This window comes from Schistocerca americana, chromosome 11 (genome assembly GCF_021461395.2).
Source record: "Schistocerca americana isolate TAMUIC-IGC-003095 chromosome 11, iqSchAmer2.1, whole genome shotgun sequence".
Taxonomy (NCBI): Eukaryota; Metazoa; Arthropoda; class Insecta; order Orthoptera; family Acrididae; genus Schistocerca; species Schistocerca americana.
This window is the reverse complement of record NC_060129.1, coordinates 149,650,674-149,674,679: the sequence shown is the minus strand read 5'-3', so window position 1 is coordinate 149,674,679 and position 24,006 is coordinate 149,650,674. Positions and strand designations below refer to the sequence as shown.

Sequence of the window (24,006 nt, the reverse complement as noted above, 5' to 3'; positions counted from 1 at the left end):
AGCAAAACCAAAGAAGTTTCGAACAGAATCATCAGCAGGGAAGGTTATGCTGACTCTCTTTTGGGACGAAAAAGGCGTCATTTTGGAGCATTACATGCCCAGAGGGACCACTGTCACCAGTGCATCATACACAGATCTCCTAAAAATTCATCTACGGCCTGCAATCAAATCAAAGCGACGTGGATTGCTGTCAGCAGGTGTCCTTTTGCAATATGAAAATGCAAGGCCCCACACTGCCCATACAACAGTTGCAACAATCACAGACCTGTATTTTGAGTGTCTTCTTCATCCACCACACCCACCAGACCTTGCCGCAAGTGATCTCCATATGTTTGGACCACTCAAAGACGCAATGGGAGGAAAGATGTTCCGTTCTGATGAAGAGCTACGTCACGCGGTGGATGAGTAGTTGCGCGGACTACCAAAAGATTTTTTTTCTTAAAGGAATTTATGCACTTTGTAAGCGGTGGAGGACTTGCATTGAGCGTGGGGGAGATTATGTTGAAAAGTGATACAGCTTTGTACCACTTCTGCACAATAAATAATATTTTAAAAAATATTTAAGGTTTTCATTTGACTCACCCTCGTATCACGAGAGGGAGGCCCGCCAGTGTAAATGGCGATGAGGGGTCTTGTACTGTGAGTAGAACAGCAGTATCCACAGAATGGGCCAGTCAGCAGAGCTCATTCACTTCGAATGTGGAGTAGTCATTGGATGTCACCTGAGGAACAAGACGATTGGGGACATTTCGTCCTATCTAAAACTCCCCAACACGATTGTTAGGGATGTTATAAAGTTGAAACGAGTAGGAGGAACTGCAGCTAAACCGATACCAGTCAGACCTCATGTACCGACGGACGTGGAAAGTCGAGCATTGCTCACGATGGTTGTAAAATCATCACACTAAATCAGCAGAAGGAATGACTCGTCAGTTCTAAAGCGCTACCAGCATTCCAGTTCAGTGACTTTGTGTAGGGAGTTATAAAGAGTGGAGTACAGGTCGCCCAGCTCCTCCTAAGTGACGCTTGAGGTGGCATAAAGAGTGATGCCACTGGAGAGGCAGCGTATCTGGGACAGTGGTTTATGGATAATGACGTTGCTGAAGTGTACTGTCTTGTGCAGCATCCCAAGCTGGAACCAATGGAACATTTTTGGGATGAGCTAGAACACAGACTTCACTCCAGACCCCAGTATGCAACATCAGTGCTTTCAATGGTTTCAGTTCTTGAACAAGAATAGGCTTACATTCCTCCACAGACATTCAGAAACCTCACTGAAAGTGTCCACAGCAGAGTTCGAACCATCAGAACAGAACGGTGAAGATTGGACACCCGCACATTAATGTCCTCTAAGAGATGTCCAGATAGTTTTGATCAGATAGTGTACACGTATATGAAGTATTACAAGAGTGAGACTGCACAGGTGTATGAGGGGGGACCCAAAAGTAACCGGAATCTTAATGCTGCACATCATGTACTTGTAGTACCACGTTGCGCCGCCAGAGGGTTGTAGTAGGAGCTCTGCTGAGTCATTCTGCGTCACCCAACAGTGAGAAGTGTGGTTTCTTTGGCACTTCTTTGAGTGTGTGCACAGTGCAGACGTGACACAAGGAAATGGCTAGTTCTTGCGAACAACGTCGGGCAGTGAAGTTTTGTTTCTTACTTGGCAAGAACGAAGACCGTGCTCTTAGTAAAACGCAAGTGTACGAATGGTTTTCTCGGTTTAAAAAGGGAGAAATGGTGGTTGAAGATCAGCCCCAATCTGGTCGACCTTCAACTGCTCGAACCGAAGACAACATCGACAAAATCCGTGATCTCATCAGTGAAGATCGACGCAGGACAATCGACCGACTCGAGAACTTGTCCGGGCTGTCCTGGAGCTCAATTCAGCGCATCTTGACCACCGATTTCGGGATGCGAAGAGTGGCAGCAAAATCCGTGCCGAAGCTTTTTACCGGAGATCAAAGGGATCGTCGGGTTCCAGCCTGTCTCAAAATGAAGGACGCGTTCAAAGATGATCCACATTTTTTCAACAAAATCATTACACGTGATGAGTCATGGTGCTATGGGTACAATCCAGAAAGTAAACAACAGTCATCACAATGGAAGTCACCTGTCTCATCTCGACCAAAAAAAGCTCGACAAGTGAAATCGAATGTGAAAAGGATGTTGATCTGTTTTTTTGACATCAAAGGGATCGTACACTCTGAATTGGTCCCTGAAAATCAGACAGCTAACCAACAATTCTATTTGGAGGTTATGAAACGGCTTCGCAGAAGTTTTTCGCGAAAACGTCCGGCTTCGTGGGATTCTGGCGTGTGGTTCCTGCATCACAACAACGCTCCCGCGGACCCGGTTCTCAGCGTTCGCCTGTTTTTGGCCTCGACGAAGACGACTCCCTTGACCCACGCGCCCTATTCGCCGAATTTAGCACCCTCGGACTTCTTCCTATTCCCGAGGATGAAAAGAGACACGAGAGGAAAGCGTTTTGCGGATGTCGAAGAGGTAAAACGCAATGTCATGAAAGTACTAGCAGGTATCAAAGAGGACGAATTTAAAAGGTGCTTCGAACACTGGAATGAACGTTTGGACAAGTGTATTAATGCTAATGGAGAGTACTTCAGAGGAGATTAAGGTTGTATCTGAAAACAATAAAGTATATGCGTTCTAGAAAGAAATTCCGGTTATTTTTGGGTCCCCCCTCGTATAAGGCGACTGCAGGAAGTTGCTGTCCACCTACCTCTGATGCTCGCCGCTCTGGATGCCGCCTCGTGGACACGCCGTGGTGACGGGTAGCGCCGCGGACCTGCTTGCAGGAGGCAGTGTGTCGCAGCACCGCGACAATCGATAACGCAGATCCACAGATCGTCTTCTCCAGCATCGGAATTGTCGCACTCACAAGGCAAGTGCGTGACCTCGGACATTAACAGCTCGAAAATACCGGGCGATCAAAAAATCAGTATAAATTTGAAAACTTAATAAATCACGGAATAATGTAGATAGTGAGGTAAAAATTGACACACATGCTTGGAATGACATGGGTTTTTATTAGAACCAAAAAAAAAGTATTGCTAGACGCGTGAAAGATCTCTTGCGCGTTTGGTGATGATCGTGTGCTCAGCCGCCACTTTTGTCACGCTTGGCCTCACACGCCCCCAGGCCTCAGTCCCTGCGATTATTGGCTTTGGGGTTACCTGAAGTCGCAAGTGTGTCGTGATCGACCGACATCTCTAGGGATGCTGAAAGACAACATCCGACGCCAATGCCTCACCATAACTGCAGATATGCTTTACAGTGCTGTTCACAACATTATTCCTCGACTACAGCTATTGTTGAGGAATGATGGTGGACATATTGAGCATTTCCTGTAAAAAAAACATCATCTTTGCTTTGTCTTACTTTGTTATGCTGATTATTGCTATTCTGATCAGATGAAGCGCCATCTGTCGGACATTTTTTGAACGTTTGTATTTTTTTGGTTCTAATAAAACCCCATGTCACTCCAAGCATGTGTGTCAATTTGTACCTCTCTATCTACATTACTCCGTGGTTTATTAAGTTTTGAAATTTATACTGACTTTTTGATCATCCGGTATATGTTTAGAATGTACGTCACCGACTGAAAGTTTTTTGAACGCCATAATTCTAAAAAACAAAAGAAATCTGTATGTGCGCAATAACAGCTTTCCGTGTTGACTGTCGCCCAGCTTCTTCGATTTGCGACTCTATTCCAGACTTCCTTGCAAACAGAACTCAACATGATGCTCTTAAAGGAACAAAATCAACAGATGTAGAGATAATTATAGCAGTACCAGAAGGTATCATGTTTACTGTTTACATTATACATTAATCATCTGGTAGAATGCATTGGGAGCTCTTTAAGACTGTTTACAGCTGATGCGATTGTCTAGAAGCCAGTAAAAATTTGCAGAAGCGCCTACGGAGAACTGACGAATCGTGCAGGGAGTAGCAGTTGACACTGATCGCAAATAATGTTACAAAGGTGGTTTGAAAAGTTCTCGGAACAGAATAGTAAAAAAGTACTTACATCACTGAAACCTTTTTTTTTATTTTTCAATGTAGTCTCCTTGTAGATTATAGCACTTGGTCCAACGATGTTCCAGTACCTTGATCCCATCTCCAAAATGAGTTTCCTTCAGGCCTGCAAAATAATTGTCAACTCCAGCTATCAATTCGTTTGAAGTGAATCTTCATCCACCAGGAAAAATTTTTCAACTTTGGGAAGAGATGGAAGTTAGACGCAGCCATATCAGATGAATATAGCTGGTGTGGCAACAATTCACTCCGTAGTTCATGTAATTTTGATACGGTGGCCGCACATGTGGGCGGGCGCGCGCTGTCTTCATGGAAGATGACTTTCTTCCTTGCTAAACCTCGTCTCTCTTCACGTATCTTTTGTTACAATTTGTCCAGGAGATTAGCATAGTATTCTCCAGTAATTGTTTGCCCAGAGGGGAGATAACCTACAAACAGAATACCCTTCGCATCCAAGAACACTCATGCCATGACCTTTCCCGCTGAAGGAATTGTCTTTGCTTTCGTTGGTGGCGGAGAATCAGCATGTTTCCACTGCTTTGACTGTTGTTTTGTCTCTAGGGTATAGCAGTGCAACCAAGTTTCGTCTGCGCTCACAAACCGGCGTAAAAAATCTTGCTCGTTTCTACAAAAATGGGCGAAACATTGTTCTTGATACGTCCATTGTCATGCGTTTCTGCTCCATCATCGACACTCGCGGCACCCATCTTGCAGATAATTTTTTCATTTCTAATTCTTCAGTTAAAATGTGATACATCCTTTCAGATGAGGTCTGGCAAGCGTGAGCAATTTCACGCACTTTCAACTGGTGATCCTCCATGACCATTTTGTGCACTTTTGCAATGATTTCTGGAGTAGTGACATATACTGGCCGACCACTGTGCGGATCATGATCTAAACTCTCCCGACCGAATTTAAATTCATTTCAACAGTGTATTCTGGAAATCGGCATTAATGTCCTTTGCTTTCGTGCCTTTCTTTACAAAGTACTTAATCACTGCTCAATCTCGATTTTTTTTCCACCTTCGCAAATCACTACGCGGGAACGACAACAGAGCCACGTCACCGCCACAGCTCTCTCCCAAGAGCACTGACGTGGCACGTGTTTACAGGCAACAGTCCAATGAATATCACGTGAATATCACGTGAACAACTCGTTGTACTAATGCTGACATCTCGTGGTGATTCCGAGAACTTTACAAACCACCCTCGTACATTATGTGCATACATACGAAAAGATATACATTACTATACAACTGAAATATTGAGAAATTTCTGGGAACAGTAACCACCATGAAATATCTATAGACAGATTAAAATTACTTGGCAGCTGATATCTGTCACACTGCTACAGCGTTGCCAAATCCGCTGCCAGCTATCGCTCGCTTACGGGCAACCCACAACCATGGCGGATCAGTTCACAAATACTGTTAATGTGTTACGCGGAGCAATGGTGGGAGTGGACGTATGTCGGAAATGCGAGATGCTTAAGTGAACACTCACTGAATTGCAGCAGACAATGCATTTTGTCATCCTTAATTTAAAATGCATGCCGTAACCTAACCGCAACCTCGTGATGTGCTATGGATCTGGGAGATGGCGATGAATAGTACGCGGCGGAACTAAAATCACACTCGCTTTGTTCACGGCGTTAAAGGCTAACTTCTACGAGCAGTCTCAAGTCAGAAAAATTTTGTGTGTTCGTTTGCATAATCACCTTTGCAGAAAAATTGCAGTTTTAGCGGTAAATGCAAAATGTAATTTCTCGCTGTCATTGGTTACCTGAAACTACCCTCACATTGGCTACATAGTGTGTCGCATTACCAACCGATGCGCAGTTGGTTGCTGGTTATTGGCGACACAAGCAGATTTCAAACGAAAACTGAATGACAGGAAGAAAAATAACAGCACAAATAAAAAAAAGTCAATACGTCATGAAAATGACAGAGAAAAGTATTAGATATAATAAAATAGTACATTTAAACCAATTAACTGAATAAAAATGATAATCAAGGTCTTTTGATTAGGTTTAGAAAAGTTTCGCTGTATTTGACAATATTCGAACCTTTGATCTTCTACATGTCAGATTTGTACGCTAGCCAATACGCTATCCCATTACAGTGCAAAAGGCTCTTCTATTTATGACTCTGGCGTCCCAGTTCCAACGATTAATTGACAGCCTTCAAAAATTCGTGTTCACGCAATTTCGTGCGAAGCTTATGTAATGCAAACCGATCTCCATGATTATAATTAATAACTATATAAAGACGCTGAATCGCATCTTGTGCGGAAGGGTTTAGTAGTGTTTGGTTAGTGCAGCGTCTGTATTTCATTAGCGTCGTTGTGTGTGTGTGTGTGTGTGTGTGTGTGTGTGTGTGTGTGTTGTTGTTGTTGTTGTTGGAGTTGGGTTGGGTTGTTTGGGGGAGACCAAACTGCAAGGTCGTCGCTCTCATCAGATCAGAGAAGGATGTGGAAGGAAGTCGGCCGTACCCTTTCAAAGGAACCATCCTGGAATTTGTCTGGAACGATTTAGGGAAATCACGGAAAAACTAAATCAGGATGGCCGGACGCGGGATTGAACCGTCGTCCTCCCGAATGCGAGTCCAGTGTGCTAACCAATGCGCCACCTCGCTAGGTGTTTTTGCTGTGATTATCATGTCTGATGAAATACGAAATAAAAGGGTCAGACCCAGGATTTGGTATCCAAATACATCAAGAAAGAAAGCCAGACAAAGAACTGTCAGCGAACTAATTGTTGTGGCAGTCTGGCAAAGGCGGAAGATTCGGCCGTTGAGCGCTCTCATTGGAGAAAACCAACTACAATGCATGAAATGTCAACTATGAAGCAATTTTAACCCGACTACAGAAGTAACCATCAAGAGCGACCTTAAATGGGATGAGTACATAAAACAAATTAGTAGCAAAAGCAAATGTCAGGCTGACAGAAAGACTCTCAAGGAAATGTAACTTATCCAAATGACGAACTAGCTTACAAGGCACTTCTTTGACAAATTCTTGAATACTGTTCATCAGTCTGGGACACGTACCAGGTAGGACTGATAGAAAAGATTGAAAACATCAAACAACGAGCAGCAAATTTCATTACGGGATCGCTTAGTCGACGCGGGAGTGTTACAGCGGAGGGGAACTACAGGGACAGACGCTAGAAGAGAGGTGATGTGCATTACGGTGAGGTTTACTATTGAAATTTCCCAGAAAGATGGTTAACATATCACTTCCTCCTACATACGTCTCTCGAAATGACCACAACGAGAAAATTCGAGAAATCAGAGCTAATACAGAGGCTTGCCTTTCAAGAAGGGTGACAGGAAAGTATGTGACAACTAACAAGGGATCACACTCATATCCCAAGTAGCAAAAATAATCGAGAGGATAGTGGAAAGAAGAGTGAGAGAAAAAGTGGAAGGGCAGTTAGAAGGGGAGCAGTATGGCTTTCGTCGTGGTGGATCAACAGTGTACCCAATCTATGGTATGAGATAGTTGATAGATAGATATTGCGAGTATGGGAAGGATCTGGTGATGACATTTCTCGACCTAGTGAAGGCATATGACAGTGTTCCCAGGGAAAAGGTGTGGACAATCTTGAAGAGAAAGGGAGTTGGAAAGCAACACTTGGAAGTCATCCAGACAATGTACGAAAAAAGCTCTAGTTGTGTCCAGACACCAGTTGGAAGAACTGAATGAATGGTTTAAGAATGTTACGGGACTAAGACAAGGAAGTGTGATAGCACCACTACTATTTATAATTTTATATTAAAAATGAAGAAATTCCTCCAGCTGCATTTAAGGTGTTGCTTTATTTTCGCAACTAGTTTCAACGTTGTAACAACGTCATCTTCCAGCCCATACTCTTGTCGACGTCAACTACGTGCGGCTGATACTAGAAGTCAGTGGTGAGATACGGACGTGCTCCGTGTGGAAGGTGGTTAGTAACTAGTATGAAGTTTACACCGGTTGGAACTACCGGTCTAAACTTCATACTAGTTACTAACCACCTTCTACATGGAGCACCATTTAGATTGCCATCGATAAAATGGGGGCCAATTATCCTTCCTCCCTTAATGCCACACCAACATTAACCCGCCAAGGTCGCTGACGTTCCACTTGTCACAGCCATCGCGGACTTACCGTTGCCCGATAGTGCATATTATGCCGGTTTACGTTACCGCTGTTGGTGAATGACGCTTCGTCGCTAAATAGAATGCATGCAAAAAATCAGTCATCGTCCCGTAATTTCTCTTGTGACCAGTGGCAGAACTGTACACGACGTTCAAAGTCGTCGCCATGCAATTCCTGGTGCATAGAAATATGGTACGGGTGCAATCGATGTTGATGTAGCATTCTCAACACCGACGCTTTTGAGATTCCCGATTCTCGCGCAGTTTGTCTGCTACTGATGTGCAGATTAGCTGCGACAGCAGCTAAAACACCTACTTGGGCATCATCATTTGTTGCAGGTCGTGGATGACGTTTCACATGTGGCTGAACACTTCCCGTTTCCTTAAATAACGTAACTATCCAGCGAACGGTCCGGACACTTGGATGATGTCCAAGATACCTAGCAGCAGGCATAGCACACGCTCGTTGGGCATTTTGATCACAACAGCCATACATCAACACGATATCGACCTTTTCCGCAATTGGTAAACGGTCCATTTTAACACGGGTAATGTTTCACAAAGCAAATACCGTACGCACTGGCGGAATTTTATGTGATACCACTTACTTATACGTTTGTGACTATTACAGCACCATCTATCACAAAGCGAAAAAAAGTGATCCAACTAAAGCATTCATATTTCTTTACGTACTACACGAATATGCAATAAAAATGGGGGCTCCTATTTTTTAAAAAACGCAGTTGATATCCGTTTGACCTATGGCACCGCCATCTAGCGGGCCAACCATAGCGCCATCTGCAGGTTCAAATCCTGCCTCGGGCATGAGTGTGTGTGATGTCCTTAGGTCAGTTAGGTTTAAGTACGAGGTGCATTCGGGTTCTAAGGCCTCTGATTTTTTTTTCTCCGGACTGGAAAGAGATAGAAACATACGCATTGTTTTAAAATGAGGCCGCGTTCATTGTCAATACGTCCCAGAGATGGCAGCACCGTATGGCAGATGGAATTTTACTGCCAGCGGCGAGAATGAGAACTGTTTTAAATACTTAAAATGGCGACGTTTTCCTTACTTGAACAGTGTGCAATCATTCGTTTTCTGAATTTGCGTGGTGTGAAACCAATTGAAATTCATCGACAGTTGAAGGAGACATGTGGTGATGGAGTTATGGATGTGTCGAAAGTGTGTTTGTGGGTGCGACAGTTTAATGAAGGCAGAACATCGTGTGACAACGAACCGAAACAACCTCGGGCTCGCACAAGCCGGTCTGACGACATGATCGAGAAAGTGGAGAGAATTGCTTTGGGGGATCGCCAAATGACTGTTGAACAGATCGCCTCCAGAGTTGGCATTTCTGTGGGTTCTGTGCACACAATCCTGTATGACGATCTGAAAATGCGAAAAGTGTCATCCAGGTGGGTGCCACGAATGCCGATGGATGACCACATGGCTGCCCGTGTGGCATGTTGCCAAGCAATGTTGACGCGCAACGACAGCATGAATGGGACTTTCTTTTCGTCGTTTGTGACAATGGATGAGACGTGGATGCCATTTTTCAATCCAGAAACAAAGCGCCAGTCAGCTCAATGGAAGCACACAGATTCACCGCCACCAAAAAAATTTCGGGTAACCGCCAGTGCTGAAAAAATGATGGTGTCCATGTTCTGGGACAGCGAGGGCGTAATCCTTACCCATTGCGTTCCAAAGGGCACTATGGTAACAGGTGCATCCTACGAAAATGTTTTGAAGAACAAATTCCTTCCTGCACTGCAACAAAAACGTCCGGGAAGGGCTGCGCGTGTGCTGCTGTTTCACCAAGACAACGCACCCGCACATCGAGCTAACGTTACGCAACAGTTTCTTCGTGATAACAACTTTGAAGTGCCCAGAATGAGATTTTCACTCTGCAGAGGAGTGTGCGCTGATATGAAACTTCCTGGCAGATTAAAACTGTGGGCCCGACCGAGACTCGAACTCGGGACCTTTGCCTTTCGCGGGCAAGTGCTCTACCATCTGAGCTACCGAAGCACTTGCCCGCGAAAGGCAAAGGTCCCGAGTTCGAGTCTCGGTCGGGCCCACAGTTTTAATCTGCCAGGAAGTTTCAACTTTGAAGTGATTCCTCATGCTCCCTACTCACCTGACCTGGTTCCTAGTGACTTTTGGATTTTTCCAACAATGAAAGACACTCTCCGTGGCCGCACATTCACCAGCCGTGCTGCTATTGCCTCAGCGATTTTACAGTGGTCAAAAGAGACTCCTAAAAAAGCCTTCGCCGCTGCCATGGAATCATGCCGTCAGCGTTGTGAAAAATGTGTATGTCTGCAGGGTGATTACGTCGAGAAGTAACGCCAGTTTCATCGATTTCGGGTGAGTAGTTAATTAGAAAAAAAATCAGAGGCCTTAGAACTTGAATGCACCTCGTAGTTCTAAGTCTAGAGGACTGATGACCTCAGATGTTAAGTCCCATAGTTGTAGTAAGGGACAATCATTGTCCAGGGAACGGGTACTAAACGTAATTACGTACATGCGATACCATCCGCAGCTTAGTAAAAAAAATAATTATGAACAGATTTCGAATAAGTCCGCAGCAGTATGAACATGTAGTGCATAAGAGAAACGATATTCAGCGGTGGGGAAGACACACTTGTTACAAAAACTGGTGTTTGCATATTTCCATGATGCTCGACACACTTTAAAGGATGTGCGTGACAATGACCTTACTACCTTATGTGCATCAAACTGTTACCGACATCGATTACGACTGCATACCTTCAAAGAGTGCTACAGAATTGAATGACGTAACATTTACATCTACATGTCTACATCTACATGGACACTCTGCAAATTATATTTAAGTGCCTGGCAGAGGGTTCATCGAACCCCCTTCGCAATTCTCTATTATTCCAATCTCATATAGCGCGCGGAAAGGATGAACACCTATATCTGTCCGTACGAGCTCTGATTTCCCTTATTTTATTGTGGTGATTATTCCTCCCTATGTAGGTCGGCGTCAACAAAATATTTTCGCATTCGGAGGAGAAAGTTGGTGACTCGAATTTCGTGAGAAGATTCCGTCGCAACGAAAAACGCCCTTCTTTTAATGATGTCCAGCCCAAATCCTGTATCATTTCTGTGACACTCTCTCCCATATTTCGCGATGATACAAAACGTGCTGCCTTTCTCTGAACTTTTTCAATGTACTCCGTCAGTCCTATCTGATGAGGATAACACACCGCGCAGCAGTATTCTAAAAGAGGACGGACAAACGTAGTGTAGGCAGTCTACTTAGTAAGTCTGTTACATGTTCTAAGTGTCCTGCCAATGAAACGTAGTCTTTCATTAGCCTTCGCAACAACATTTTCTCCGTGTTCCTTCCAATTTAAGTTGTTCGTAATTGTAATACTTAGGTATTTAGTTGAATTTACGCCTTTCAGATTAGACTGATTTATCGTGTAACCGAAGTTTAACAGATTCCTATTAGCACTCGTGTGGATGACTTCACACTTTTCATTATTTAGGGTCAACTGCCAACTTTCACACGATTCAGATATCTTTTCTAAATCGTTTTGCAGTTTGTTTTGCTAAGACAACGAAATTTCAAACAAAGTGTCAAGTTGACGATCCACAGCAAACTGGGGAATCGGTCCGAAAATTTATAGACTGGGTAAACAAACTTATCCCCTCATTCAATGAGGAATTGGTTTTCATCTCCGTTGCATATGAAATGCATATGAAGGGAACCCTGGAAATTAGAGGTACCAAGAGAGTTGTATAAAGGTCATCAAACATCAATGCCTTAACGCATTCACATACAGTTATTCCGACTGTTAATCTGGATGGTAAATTGAATAGAAAGTTGTTCATTGCACTGCGGGAAGTTGGAGGTGCTCTGCCCCCTATGAATCTTCCTCGTGTGCGCGATCATGCAAGAGCAGTAAGGAATACTAGGTCTACAACTTCGCTTCCGTCGTTTTTTCTCGAAGTTCGGGGCTTTATTGTGAAAAACTTACAAAAAAATTACGACTCATAGTATTGCCCATCGCTGGTCACCACATTCTCCCAACTTTCGGATAGCATATGAATCCCGTGGCGGAAGAACTGGGCGTCTTTTGTGAGGATCCACGAGCAGATTCAATTTTGCACTTGTTCATATGATCGGAAGTGCCGGTCAGCCAGACTGTTTGCCACTGATCGAAGGAGGTGGTAGTCAGAGAGAGAAACGTATGGAGAATGCGGCGGGAGGAATAGGACTTCTGATTTCAACTTTTCCATGTATATTTTGACGGGTTTTGCGACATGAGGTCGAGCACTGACCTGCTGCAAAATTACCTTTACGTGCCTATCGCTTTATTTTGGCCGTTTGTGTTTCAGTGGTGGGCTCGAACGCATCAACAGCTTTCGATAATGATGTGTGACTGTCTTCGTCTGTTTCAGTAGCTACGAAAACGCTCTGTCTTCGCCGCTATGCCGGTCTTCGACATCAAAATCACCGTTCTTAAGGCGTTGAAAACAATCTCTGCACGTTCTTCCACTAATAGTTCCCTCGCCATTGGACTTACCCAGCATTTTAAGAGCCACAGCCGTAGATTTCTTCATGTTAAAACAGAAAATTAAAACTTCCCACGAACGGTGAGAAATGGGTACCTAAGTTGACGTACTTAATCGAGAATAACCTTATGATGCAATCACAAATCGACTAATATTTTTATGGCATTATTTTTACAGATGCGTAAGCTTATTGTATTACACCTATGGCCATCCACCCGAACCCCACTTGCCGCTACTGCCGTCTATTGCAAAACGGCGGAAGCAAAGTTGTAGACCTAATATTTGTGTCCTCGCAAGACAGAGTGGGAATATGTGCGTAAGAGAACTACAACAATGGTATGGGCACTGCTTTTGGCCAACAGCTGGTCAAAATAACTTGCTTTTGCTTGAGTCCTAGCCTGTGTATAAAAATTGTACTCCTTTAGAACAAAGTATCTCTCCTCAAAAGTGCGTCACATTGCAATTCATCCCTTATGGAGCCACTGGACGAACTCAGCCTCTGGATGTTAAGCTCCATGACAGACTGTTTCCCATTCGGCTGCACGCCATCACATTCCATCAGTTCTCACCATCCCATTACACCAATATTATTCTGTATGAGTTCTTTATGAGTAGTTAACTAGCTGAACGTCCTGCACTGTTTGTAACTCGCAAGGATTTCATGTTCGATCCTCGCGGTGCCAATCTTTGTTCAAAAATGGTTCAAATCGCTCTGAGCACTATGGGAGTTAACATCTGAGGTCATCAGTCCCCTAGAACTTAGAACTACTTAAACCTAACTAACCTAAGGACATCACACACATCCATGCCCGAGGCAGGATTCGAACCTGCGACCGTAGCAGTCGCGCGGTTCCGGACTGAAGCGCCTAGAACCGCTCGGTCACCGCGGCAGGCGCGAATCTTTGTAATCACTGTGTCGCACCATTTCTCATTCGGCATTCATGGTGCAAGTCAAATGGTTTGTTTTCAACATTTCTCGAATGTCGACGATGTCCATTTTGTGAAGTGTAACACATACATCCCATAGATGGTTAATCGTGGCACCTCTCGGACACTCATTTTCTGTCGCACTCCAGATGCGCGTGGTGAGACATTTTTGCTGTCGTAATTGGTAAAACAACACTTTCAAATGGGTCTTACCAAATATTGCACTTGCAACCTCATGCTCAAGGATTTCCTCTGCTCTATTTGCATTTAATTTTAAGTTGTCATCCAATTTTAAATCACTCTCTACGTATACTCATAGGTATTTTAAACACATGAATACTTCCACTGATAGTGTAATCATACAATAATGATCTTTATTACTATTTCCGCACAATATGTTACATTTGATTATGTTGTGCGTCGCTGGCCACTCCCTGCATTAAGTGTCGATCCTCTGCAGGTCCGCCTGTATTCTGCTACAATTTTCTAGCAAGGTGACTTCTCTGTAAACAGCAGCTTCATCCGCGACAAACCCCAGGAATTTCTGCCATTACCGACTACCTCATTTATACAGGGTAAATCACGTAAAATTTGCATCGCAAATATTGCTATTGACGTGTGGTTTTTCACACAATGGATTGGAAGTCTGGGGGTCATATTGTTAGTCAATCAAAGGATTGTAATAATACTTGGAAAGTGTATTTCTTGTGTAAACATACACTTTTTTAATCTAATAACGCCTATTGACATTAACAACTAAAAGTAAGGTAAATTACGAGGGTAATCCCAAAAGTAACGTCTCCTATTTTTTTATAAGTACAGAACTCTGCTTGTGTGACAGTTGGTCACACTGTTATGAAAATGTGTGTGAAATCTTATGGGACTTAACTGCTAAGGTCATCAGTCCCTAAGCTTACACACTACTTAACCTAAATTATCCTAAGGACAAACACACCCCCCCATGTCCGAGGGAGGACTCGAACCTCCGCCGGGACCAGCCGCACAGTCCGTGACTGCAGCGCCTTAGACCGCTCGGCTAATCCCACGCGGCGCACTGTTATGAAGAGTGCTTCACGCGCTGTGTGTAAACATGCGCACGCTGCGCTGAGGCGCTCAGTCTTGGCTTGGCAGCCATTGACATTGGTGTTCCTGTTGGATGTTACACGCCATGTGCCAATTGCGCGCAGTTATTCGGTTTTTGAACTCAAAGGGCACTGCGCCGACTGAAATCCATTGACGGACATGCACGGTGAGTCGTGCATAGATGTTAAAAATGTTCGTAAGTGGTGTAGAGAGTTTGCAGCTGGTCGGACCGAAATTCACGACGAACAAAGGAGCGGGAGACCGTCAATTTCTGAAGAGACCGTGTTGAAGGTTGAGCACAGCATGCGTGAAGATCGGCGGATCACACTGGATGGTCTCTGCACGTTGGTTCCTGAGGTTTCCCGAAGCACCGCTCAGAATTTTAACGGAACCATTGAACTAGCGGAAGGCGTGCGCAAGATGGGTGCCACGCATGCTGACTGAGGACCACATGCGGCAACGAGTCGATGCTTCCCGCGCATTTCTTCACCGCCTTGCAGCTGAACAGGACAACTTTCAGGACTCAGTTGTCGCGGGTGACGAAACCCTGGGCATTCCACTTTACACCTGTGACCAAGCAACAATCACGCCAGTGGCGGTATTCTTCTTCCAAAGCCGCGGAAATTCGAACAAACGCAATCTGCCGGTAAAGCCATGGCAACCGTTTTTTGGGATCAGAAAGGGGTATTGTTGGTCGACTTTATGCCCACTGGGACCACAATTAACGCTGACAGTTACTGTGAGACTCTGAAAAAACTCAAACGGGCAATTCAGAACCGGAGAAGAAGAATGTTGAGCAAGGGCGTACACATTCTCCACGACAACGCTCGCCCACACATCGCTCGGCAAACCTTTGCTCTCCTGCAACAGTTCCAGTGGAACACAATCACCCACCCACCCTATAGTCCTGACTTGGGGCCCAGTCACTGTCACCTGTTCCCTAGGTTAAAAGAACATTTGGCCGGAAAGCGATTCAGCTCCGACGACGAAGTGAAAGAAGGGGTTCATAACTTTCTGAACAGTATGGCGTAGAGCTGGTACGACATGGGCATACAAAAACTGCCTCAGCGTCTACAAAAATGCATCGACAGAAATGGTGATTATGTCGAAAAATAGCTAAATGTTCAAGCTGTATACTGATGTCAACCATTGAAGAAATAAACAGGTCTATGTACTTATACAAAAAAAAATAGGAGACCTTACTTTTGGGATTACCCTCCTAGAATGTCAGTGGTGTTTGTTGCAAGATTCTAGCGCTACCTGTTTATGAGATATTATATTTTGAAAACTTTCCACAACAAGACTTGTACAATACCTGTGCCAGCCACCACTAAAAAACACAAGTGCATCCACTAGTTATGTGGATTCTGACCAGAAACAAGACAACTGTCCGTCACAGGTTGTGTTCAAATTGATCCACTGGCAGGGACAATACGTGCTTCCAGTCTGGTATGAAACGACTTCTGTACATATGCTAGCATTTCAATGGAGATGTTGTAGTGGGACGAAATTGAAGCGTCACCCATCCACCAGTGTCAGCCCAGTTTGCAGGTGAATATAAGTTTAATTTGGTTTTGTTTATGTATTTTTGTAATATTTGTAATGGTTGTGAATTGTCTAAAGTTTTGTATTTATTTTTTATGTTTCATGTACGGAGAGGGCGGCGCAACGAACGGAGACAGCATCTTCGCTGCCGGGACCAGAGAGAAAATTGCTGACCACTATACGTCGCGGGTCGACAGCCAAAGAGCAACAGAAGATCCTGAAACCGAGTTGTTGCGTCGTGCTTCTAAAAACCAAATAATCGAGAATTTGTAATGTTTTGTACAACGATGATATCATAGAAAGTTTAATCTTATTGAAAATGTTAGTTTTGTCTCGTCAAGGCTCAGGTTCACGTCTGTATGTAGGAAGATAATAAACTAGTGGATGCTATTAAAGTTGAAATACGTGTTCCGAGGATTTATTTATGAAGAATTATGTGAAGGAATTAATAACATATTTGACAAGATTATTGAATTTTGACAGCGTTCATCGCGACTTTGAATCTCAAAAAGTTTATTCAATGTGGTCCTAATATCGATTAAATCAGATAACGTGTATCAATATAATTTCTGAGGAGAAACAAACGAAATCTAAAAATTGAAAAAAGTTTACGCAAACCAATTGGCCCGAGTGACGAAATTCTGTGCATACGACTCAAATGATGTTTTACAGTTTCGTTCAAGAACCATTCTGAGACAATTTAGAAAGAATATAAATAATTTTGAAGTGGGTTGTAACTGACGTAGGTGACGAAGTCTACACATGGTCATATGTCAAATGAAAATCATTTAAACAAATCTATACGTCGTTACACTACAATGTCCGAGCAGGCTTCAGTAACACGTCGTTGCGTATCATACTCTTGCAGAGAGCGTCTTTCAGCTTCCCCACAGAAAAAAGTCTGCAAGCGTCAAACGCAGGGAACGGGCCGGCCATGGTACACATCCTCTGTGTCCAGTCCAATGATTTGGAAACAATTAATGAAGAATGCTGCAATACTTTGTGCACTAAGGGCTGGACAGCCATCATGTTGGTAGTACACGATCCTCGTAGTATGCAGAGGATTGTCTTCCAGCATCCATTAGGAGGCCACGACAATTGTGTACTTTCAGTGTTCCATCTATGAAACACTGATCTTTTGAGCTGATGGTCCACTACCCCACACCACACATTTACGCTTCATGGACGCTGACGAAATCAACAGGTATTTTCAATAGACCATTAGTGCACGTTTCGGCGGTTTACCTGGCCAAGATTGATAAATGTGGCTTCATCACTGAACAAGAGTTGGCCTACCACACACTAACTGACTAGCAAGTCACGGAACACACATGCACACTGCATGCAAACATCTACATCCATAATCCGCAAGCCACCTGACGGTGTGTGGCGGAGGGTACTTTGAGTACCTCTATCGGTTCTCCCTTCTATACATACCAACATCGTACCTAGCAACTACACAGGATGAATGGCACAAACAAGTGTTGGTGTGGAAACTTTTCAAAAAAAAATCATATCTCGTAAACGAGACACTCTAGAACCCTGCAACAAACACCATGACTTTCTAATTTACCCCACGTTGGTCAGTTAATATCAATAGACATTGTTCCACTTAAAAAGTGTACTTCTGCACGAAAAAATACACTTTCTAAGTATTATTACAATCTGTTGATTGGCTACAACACGAGCCCCTGACTAACAGTCCATTCTGTGAAAACCACACACCTACAGCACTTTCCGTTTCCGCCATACTTGCGGTGCAAGTTTCAGGTGATCTACCATGTATATACTGTGATACGTAGTACTTCTCCTATAACATTCTCTTGGTCCATGCCCGAAGTTACATTTACATCTGAAGATTCTGTTCACTCAGAATGGTATGCTGTCATGTGTTTGCTAGGATCTCTTCAATCAAATCACATATCTGGTCTGATATTCTGTAGGCTCGTCTTCTGTTCATTAGGTGGCCACGCAGAAGTGTATCGAATGCCTTCCGTGGCACCAACCTGGGCGCTGGTGGCTGCTGCTTTCTGGGTCTTCTAAGCGATCGCTGTTTGTGGAACACCTGTCCATTCCTGTAGGGGAGATTTTTGGTCTCCAGACACGTCACAACAGGTGAGTATCAAATGTGTCCCGAAATTCTACAAGAGACTGTATCGGCAATATAGGTCTATAGCTGGCTCAGTTAGTCAGAGAAGCCACTGCAGCTATTTGCAAAAAGGGAAACGTTAAACTAACGAAGAGTGCTGTATCACTGTATAAATGTTGCAAGGAGAATCACAACTGACCCACACTTTCACACACAGTTAGAGAGACGGACTATGCAGTACTTACCTCCTCATCTTTGGGGGATTCTTCTTCTGTTTTCATACCCACACTCTCGGGGAGAAAAATCTGAAAAATCAGAAAAGAACACCAGTTAGCTCTTTGTTTACATCCTTATTAATGAGCGCTGCGTTGGCGATTGTTGAGCTTTGCACTTTCCACCCAAATGACCCACAGGCTGCGAGTGGTGTGGGTAGATTCCAAAATGGGAATTTGAATAACTTAAGTACCATTTGTTACGACCATAAAACACAAACACCGCCCGAACAGGGCTTGAGGCCCAATGGTACCGACTGGCCGCTGTGTCACTCTCACCTGATGTGGATGCAGAGGGGCATGTGGTCAGCACACTGTTCTCCCGGCTGTTGTCAGTTTTCCTGACCGATGCCACTACTTCTCACTCAGGTAGCTCCTCAACTGGGCTCAGAATGGCTGGCGGTTTGCCAACAGCACTCGCAGACCTGGACGGTGACCCGTCCAAGTGCTAGCCAAGCCTGACAGCGCTGAACTTCAGTGATCTGAGGGGAACTAATGTTACCTCTGTGACGAGGCTCGTTACAAACATGGCGGTAAAAAGAGAAGGGAGATGGCCTTACAGACTTGATGCTGTACATCGTTTTCAAGCCACAGTGGGCGGGGCCTGCCGCCATTTAAATGAGCCGAAACATTAGCAGACTACTGTTTACGATTGCTTCTTGTTCATCATATCTGTCATGTGCATGTAACAGCTGTTTTAAATACTAAAAATAACGGTACAGCTGTACACTGACAGGAATCTCATAAGTTTTTATACTGTCAGAACTTGCACCCTACATTATTAATTATTAGGCACATAAATCTTCATACAGTATAAATAATTATTTTTAAGAAACATTATGTAAATTATACTTGACAAGTAAATCCAATTAAGACAATCATAATGAAACTCATTTGAACTATATACAGTTCTGGAAGGACCTAGCAGCTAAGTACATAATGTTCTTGTTGTTATTGTTGTAGTCTTCAGTCCTGAGACTGGTTTGATGCAGCTCTCCATGCTACTCTATCCTGTGCAAGCTTCTTCATCTCCCAGTACCTACTGCAACCTACATCCTTCTGAATCTGCTTAGTGTACTCACCTCTTGGTCTCCCTCTACGATTTTTACCCTCCACGCTGCCCTCCAATACTAAATTGGTGATCCCTCGATGCCTCAGAACATGTCCTACCAACCGATCCCTTCTTCTAGTCAAGTTGTGCCACAAACTTCTCTTCTCCCCAATCCTATTCAATACTTCCTCTTTACTTATGTGATCTACCCACCTAATCTTCAACATTCTTCTGTAGCACCACATTTCGAAAGCTTCTATTCTCTTGTTGTCTAAACTATTTATCGTCCATGTTTCACTTCCATATGGCTACACTCCACACAAATACTTTCAGAAACTACTTCCTGACACTTAAATCTATACTCGATGTTAACAAATTTCTCTTCTTCAGAAACGCTTTCCTTGCCATTGCCAGTCTACATTTTATATCCTCTCTACTTCGCCCATCATCAGTTATTTTGCTCCCCAAATAGCAAAACTCCTTTACTACTTTACGTGTCTCATTTCCTAATCTAATTCCCTCAGTGTCACCCGACTTAATTCGACTACGTTTCATTATCCTCGTTTTGTTTTTGCTGATGTTCATCTTATATCCTCCTTTCAAGACACTGTCCATTCCGTTCAACTGCTCTTCCAAGTTCTTTGCTGTCTCTGACAGAATTACAATGTCATCGGCGAACCTCAAAGTTTTTATTTCTTCCCCATGGATTTTAATGCCTACTCCGAACTTTTCTTTTCTTTCCTTTACTGCTTGCTCAATATACAGATTAAATAACATCTGGGACAGGCTGCAACCCTGTCTCACTCCCTTCCCAACCACTGCTTCCCTTTCATGTCCCTCGACTCTAATAACTGCCATCTGGTCTCTGTACAAATTGTAAATAGCCTTTCGCTCCCTGTATTTTACCCCTGCCACCTTCAGAATTTGAAAGAGAGTATTCCAGTCAACACCGTTAAAAGCTTTCTCTGAGTCTACAAATGCTAGAAACGTAGGTTTGCCTTTTCTTAATCTTTCTTCTAAGATAAGTCGTAAGGTCAGTATTGCCTCACGTGTTCCAGTATTTCTATGGAATCCAAACTGATCTTCCCCGAGGTCGGCTTCTATCAGTATTTCCATTCGTCTGTAAATAATTCGTGTTAGTATTTTGCAGCTGTGGCTTATTAAACTGATACTTCGGTAATTTTCACATGACAACACCAGCTTTCTTTGGGATTGGAATTATTATATTGTTCTTGAAGTCTGAGGGTATTTCGGCTGTCTCGTACATCTTGCTCACTAGATGGTAGAGTTTTGTTAGGACCGGCTCTCCCAAGGCTGCCAGTAGTTCTAATGGAATGTTGTCTACTCCCGGGGCCTTGTTTCGACTCAGGTCTTTCAGTGCTAGGTACATAATACATATATAAATTTTAGGCACCAAACACATCATAATAGTTTCAGTTATTGTCAAGATTGGTCAATGTAACTATCATGTTCTTTGTGTTGTGCTGAAATATTGCACAATGCATTTATTTAAAAAGGTGTGGTGTAGAAACTGTCAAGAATGAATGAACAGATACTGATACGTTAAAAAGGCAACAATATTCCAGCAGCTTTTACTGGAACAAAAAAACTTGAACTTATTAATTGGAAAGCATAAACAGGAACCACCACCTTAGACAACGAGACAACCATCACAAGATAAGTGACATTTAGATGGTAACGGAGGTGCTACATAATACACTGAACAGCCAAAGAAACTGGTATAGGCATGCGTATTCAAATACAGGAATACGTAAACAGGCAGAATACGGCACTGTGGTCGGCAACGCCTATGTAAGACCACAAGTGCCTGGCGCAGTTGTTACATCGGCTGCTGCTACAACGGCAGATTATCAAGATTTAAGTGAATTTGAACGTGGTGTTATAGTCGGCGCATAAGCAATGGGACACAGCATCTCCAAAGTAGCGATGAAGTGGAGATTTTTATATACAACCATTACACCAGTGTACCGTGAATATTAGGAATCGGGTAAAACATCAAATCTCCGACACTGCTGCGGCCGGAAAAAGATCTTCCAGGAATGGGACCAACGACGACTGAAGAAAATCATTCAACGTGACAGAAGTGCAACCCTTCCGTAAATTGCTGCTGGTTTCAATGCTGCGCCATCAACAAGTGTCAGCATGTGAACCATTCAACGAAACATCTCCGATTACTGCATGACACAAAGCTTTATGCGCCACCTGGTACTGTCAACACCGATATTGGACAGTTGCTGACTGGAAACATGTTGCCTAGTCGGACGAATCTCATTTCAAATTGTATCAAGCGGATGGATTTGCATAGTTACATAGACAATGTCATGAATCCGTAGATCAAGAATGTGAGCAGGAGACTGTTCAAGCTGGTGGAGGCTCTGTAATGGTGTGGGGCATGTGCAGTTGGAGTGATATGGGACCCGTGATGTGTCTAGCCACGACTCTGACTGGTGACATGTACGAGGGTGAGTCAAATTAAAACCTTAAATTTGTAATAACAAATCGAAATTTCGCGTTGTCATTCTGTAAGTTGGTAATTGTGCTACAAGCAGCGTGCAGAATGGCCTGTAGGTGACAGCATAGTGCAGACGCACACATACCGTCGCAGTATCAGTATAAAGATGGCCGCTCCCACTTGCGACTTGCACCACGGAAGAACAGCGTTCTGTTATTCGGATTTTGCATAGTGAAGGTGTAAAACCTATTGAAATTCATCGACGAATGAAGGTTCAGTACGGTGGGGCATGTTTTTCACGGCAGCAAGTCTACGAATGGAGTAGGAAGTTCGCAAATGGTGTGACTTCAGTGGAAGATGCTCCTCGTCCAGGTCAGGCACAACGAGTTGTGACTCCACAGAACATTGCAGCAGTTGAAGCCATGGCGAAGGAAAACCGCCGAGTGACACTGAATGACACTGCAGCATGTTTACAGATTAGTCATGGGTCAGCACACCAAATTGTGCATGATGTGCTCCAGCTTCACAAAGTGTCTGCAAGATGGGTGCCACAGCAGCTGACTCTTGAAATGAGAGAACGACGTGTTGATGCTTGTGAAGAACTTCTTCGGCGCTTTGAACGAGAAGGTGATGGCTTCCTCGCAAGAATCGTTACTGGGGACGAAACCTGGGTTCACTTCCATCAACAGGAAACGAAGAGAGCGAGCAAGGAATGGCTCCATTCCTCAACAGCAAAACCAAAGAAGTTTCGAACAGAATCATCAGCAGGGAAGGTTATGCTGACTCTCTTTTGGGACGAAAAAGGCGTCATTTTGGAGCATTACATGCCTAGAGGGACCACTGTCACCAGTGCATCATACACAGATGTCCTAAAAATTCATCTACGGCCTGCAATCAAATCAAAGCGACGTGGATTGCTGTCAGCAGGTGTCCTTTTACAATATGAAAATGCAAGGCCCCACACTGCCCATACAACAGTTGCAACAATCACAGACCTGTATTTTGAGTGTCTTCTTCATCCACCACACCCACCAGACCTTGCCGCAAGTGATTTCCATATGTTTGGACCACTCAAAGACGCAATGGGAGGAAAGAAGTTCCGTTCTGATGAAGAGGTACGCCACGCAGTACATGAGTGGTCACGTGGACTACCAAAAGAATTTTTTCCAAACGAATTTATGCACTTTGTAAGCGCTGGAGGACTTGCATTGAGCGTGGGGGAGATTATGTTGAAAAGTGATACAGCTTTGTACCACTTATGCACAGTAAATAATATTTTAAAAAATATTTAAGGTTTTCATTTGACTCACTCTCATACATAAGCATTCCGTCTGACCTCCTGCATCTGTTCATGTCCACTGTGCATTCCATTGGAATTGGGCAATTCCAGTAGGACAATGCGACATTCCACACGTCCAGAATTGCTGCAGACTGGCTCCAGAAACTCTAGTCTGAGTTTAAACACTTACACTGGTCACCAAACTCCCCAGACATAAACATTATTGAGTGTATCTGGGTTGCCTTGCAATGTGCTGTTCAGAAGAGATCGCAATCCCCTTGCACTCTTATGGATTTACATACAGCCCTGCAGGATACATTACTTCAGACATTAGTCAAGTCCGTGCCATGTCATGTTGCGGCACTTCTGTTTGCTCGTGGGGGCCCTACAGGATATTAGACAGGTGTATCAGTTTCTTTGGCTCTTCAGTGTAATAAAGACATCAAGAAATTTCACACAGTTAATTAGATTGTTTCATGGCCATGGTTCATTTGCACAATAAGAAGATTTGCACTGATTCATGTGGCTAAACTAAGGTGTTTTAGG

The 24,006-nt window shown here is 43.7% G+C and overlaps 1 protein-coding gene across 3 annotated transcripts in view; it reads right to left on the bottom strand.

Moving 5' to 3' along the window:
* Positions 1-24,006, bottom strand: part of LOC124553665 (zinc finger protein 2 homolog) — a 268,284-nt gene that overhangs the window by 151,205 nt on the left and 93,073 nt on the right. For all 3 annotated transcript variants that reach the window (XM_047127547.1, XM_047127548.1, XM_047127549.1), the window contains one exon: positions 18,631-18,690. In XM_047127547.1, coding sequence (XP_046983503.1) covers positions 18,631-18,690 — 60 coding nt within the window. The remainder of the gene's footprint in view (positions 1-18,630; positions 18,691-24,006) is intronic.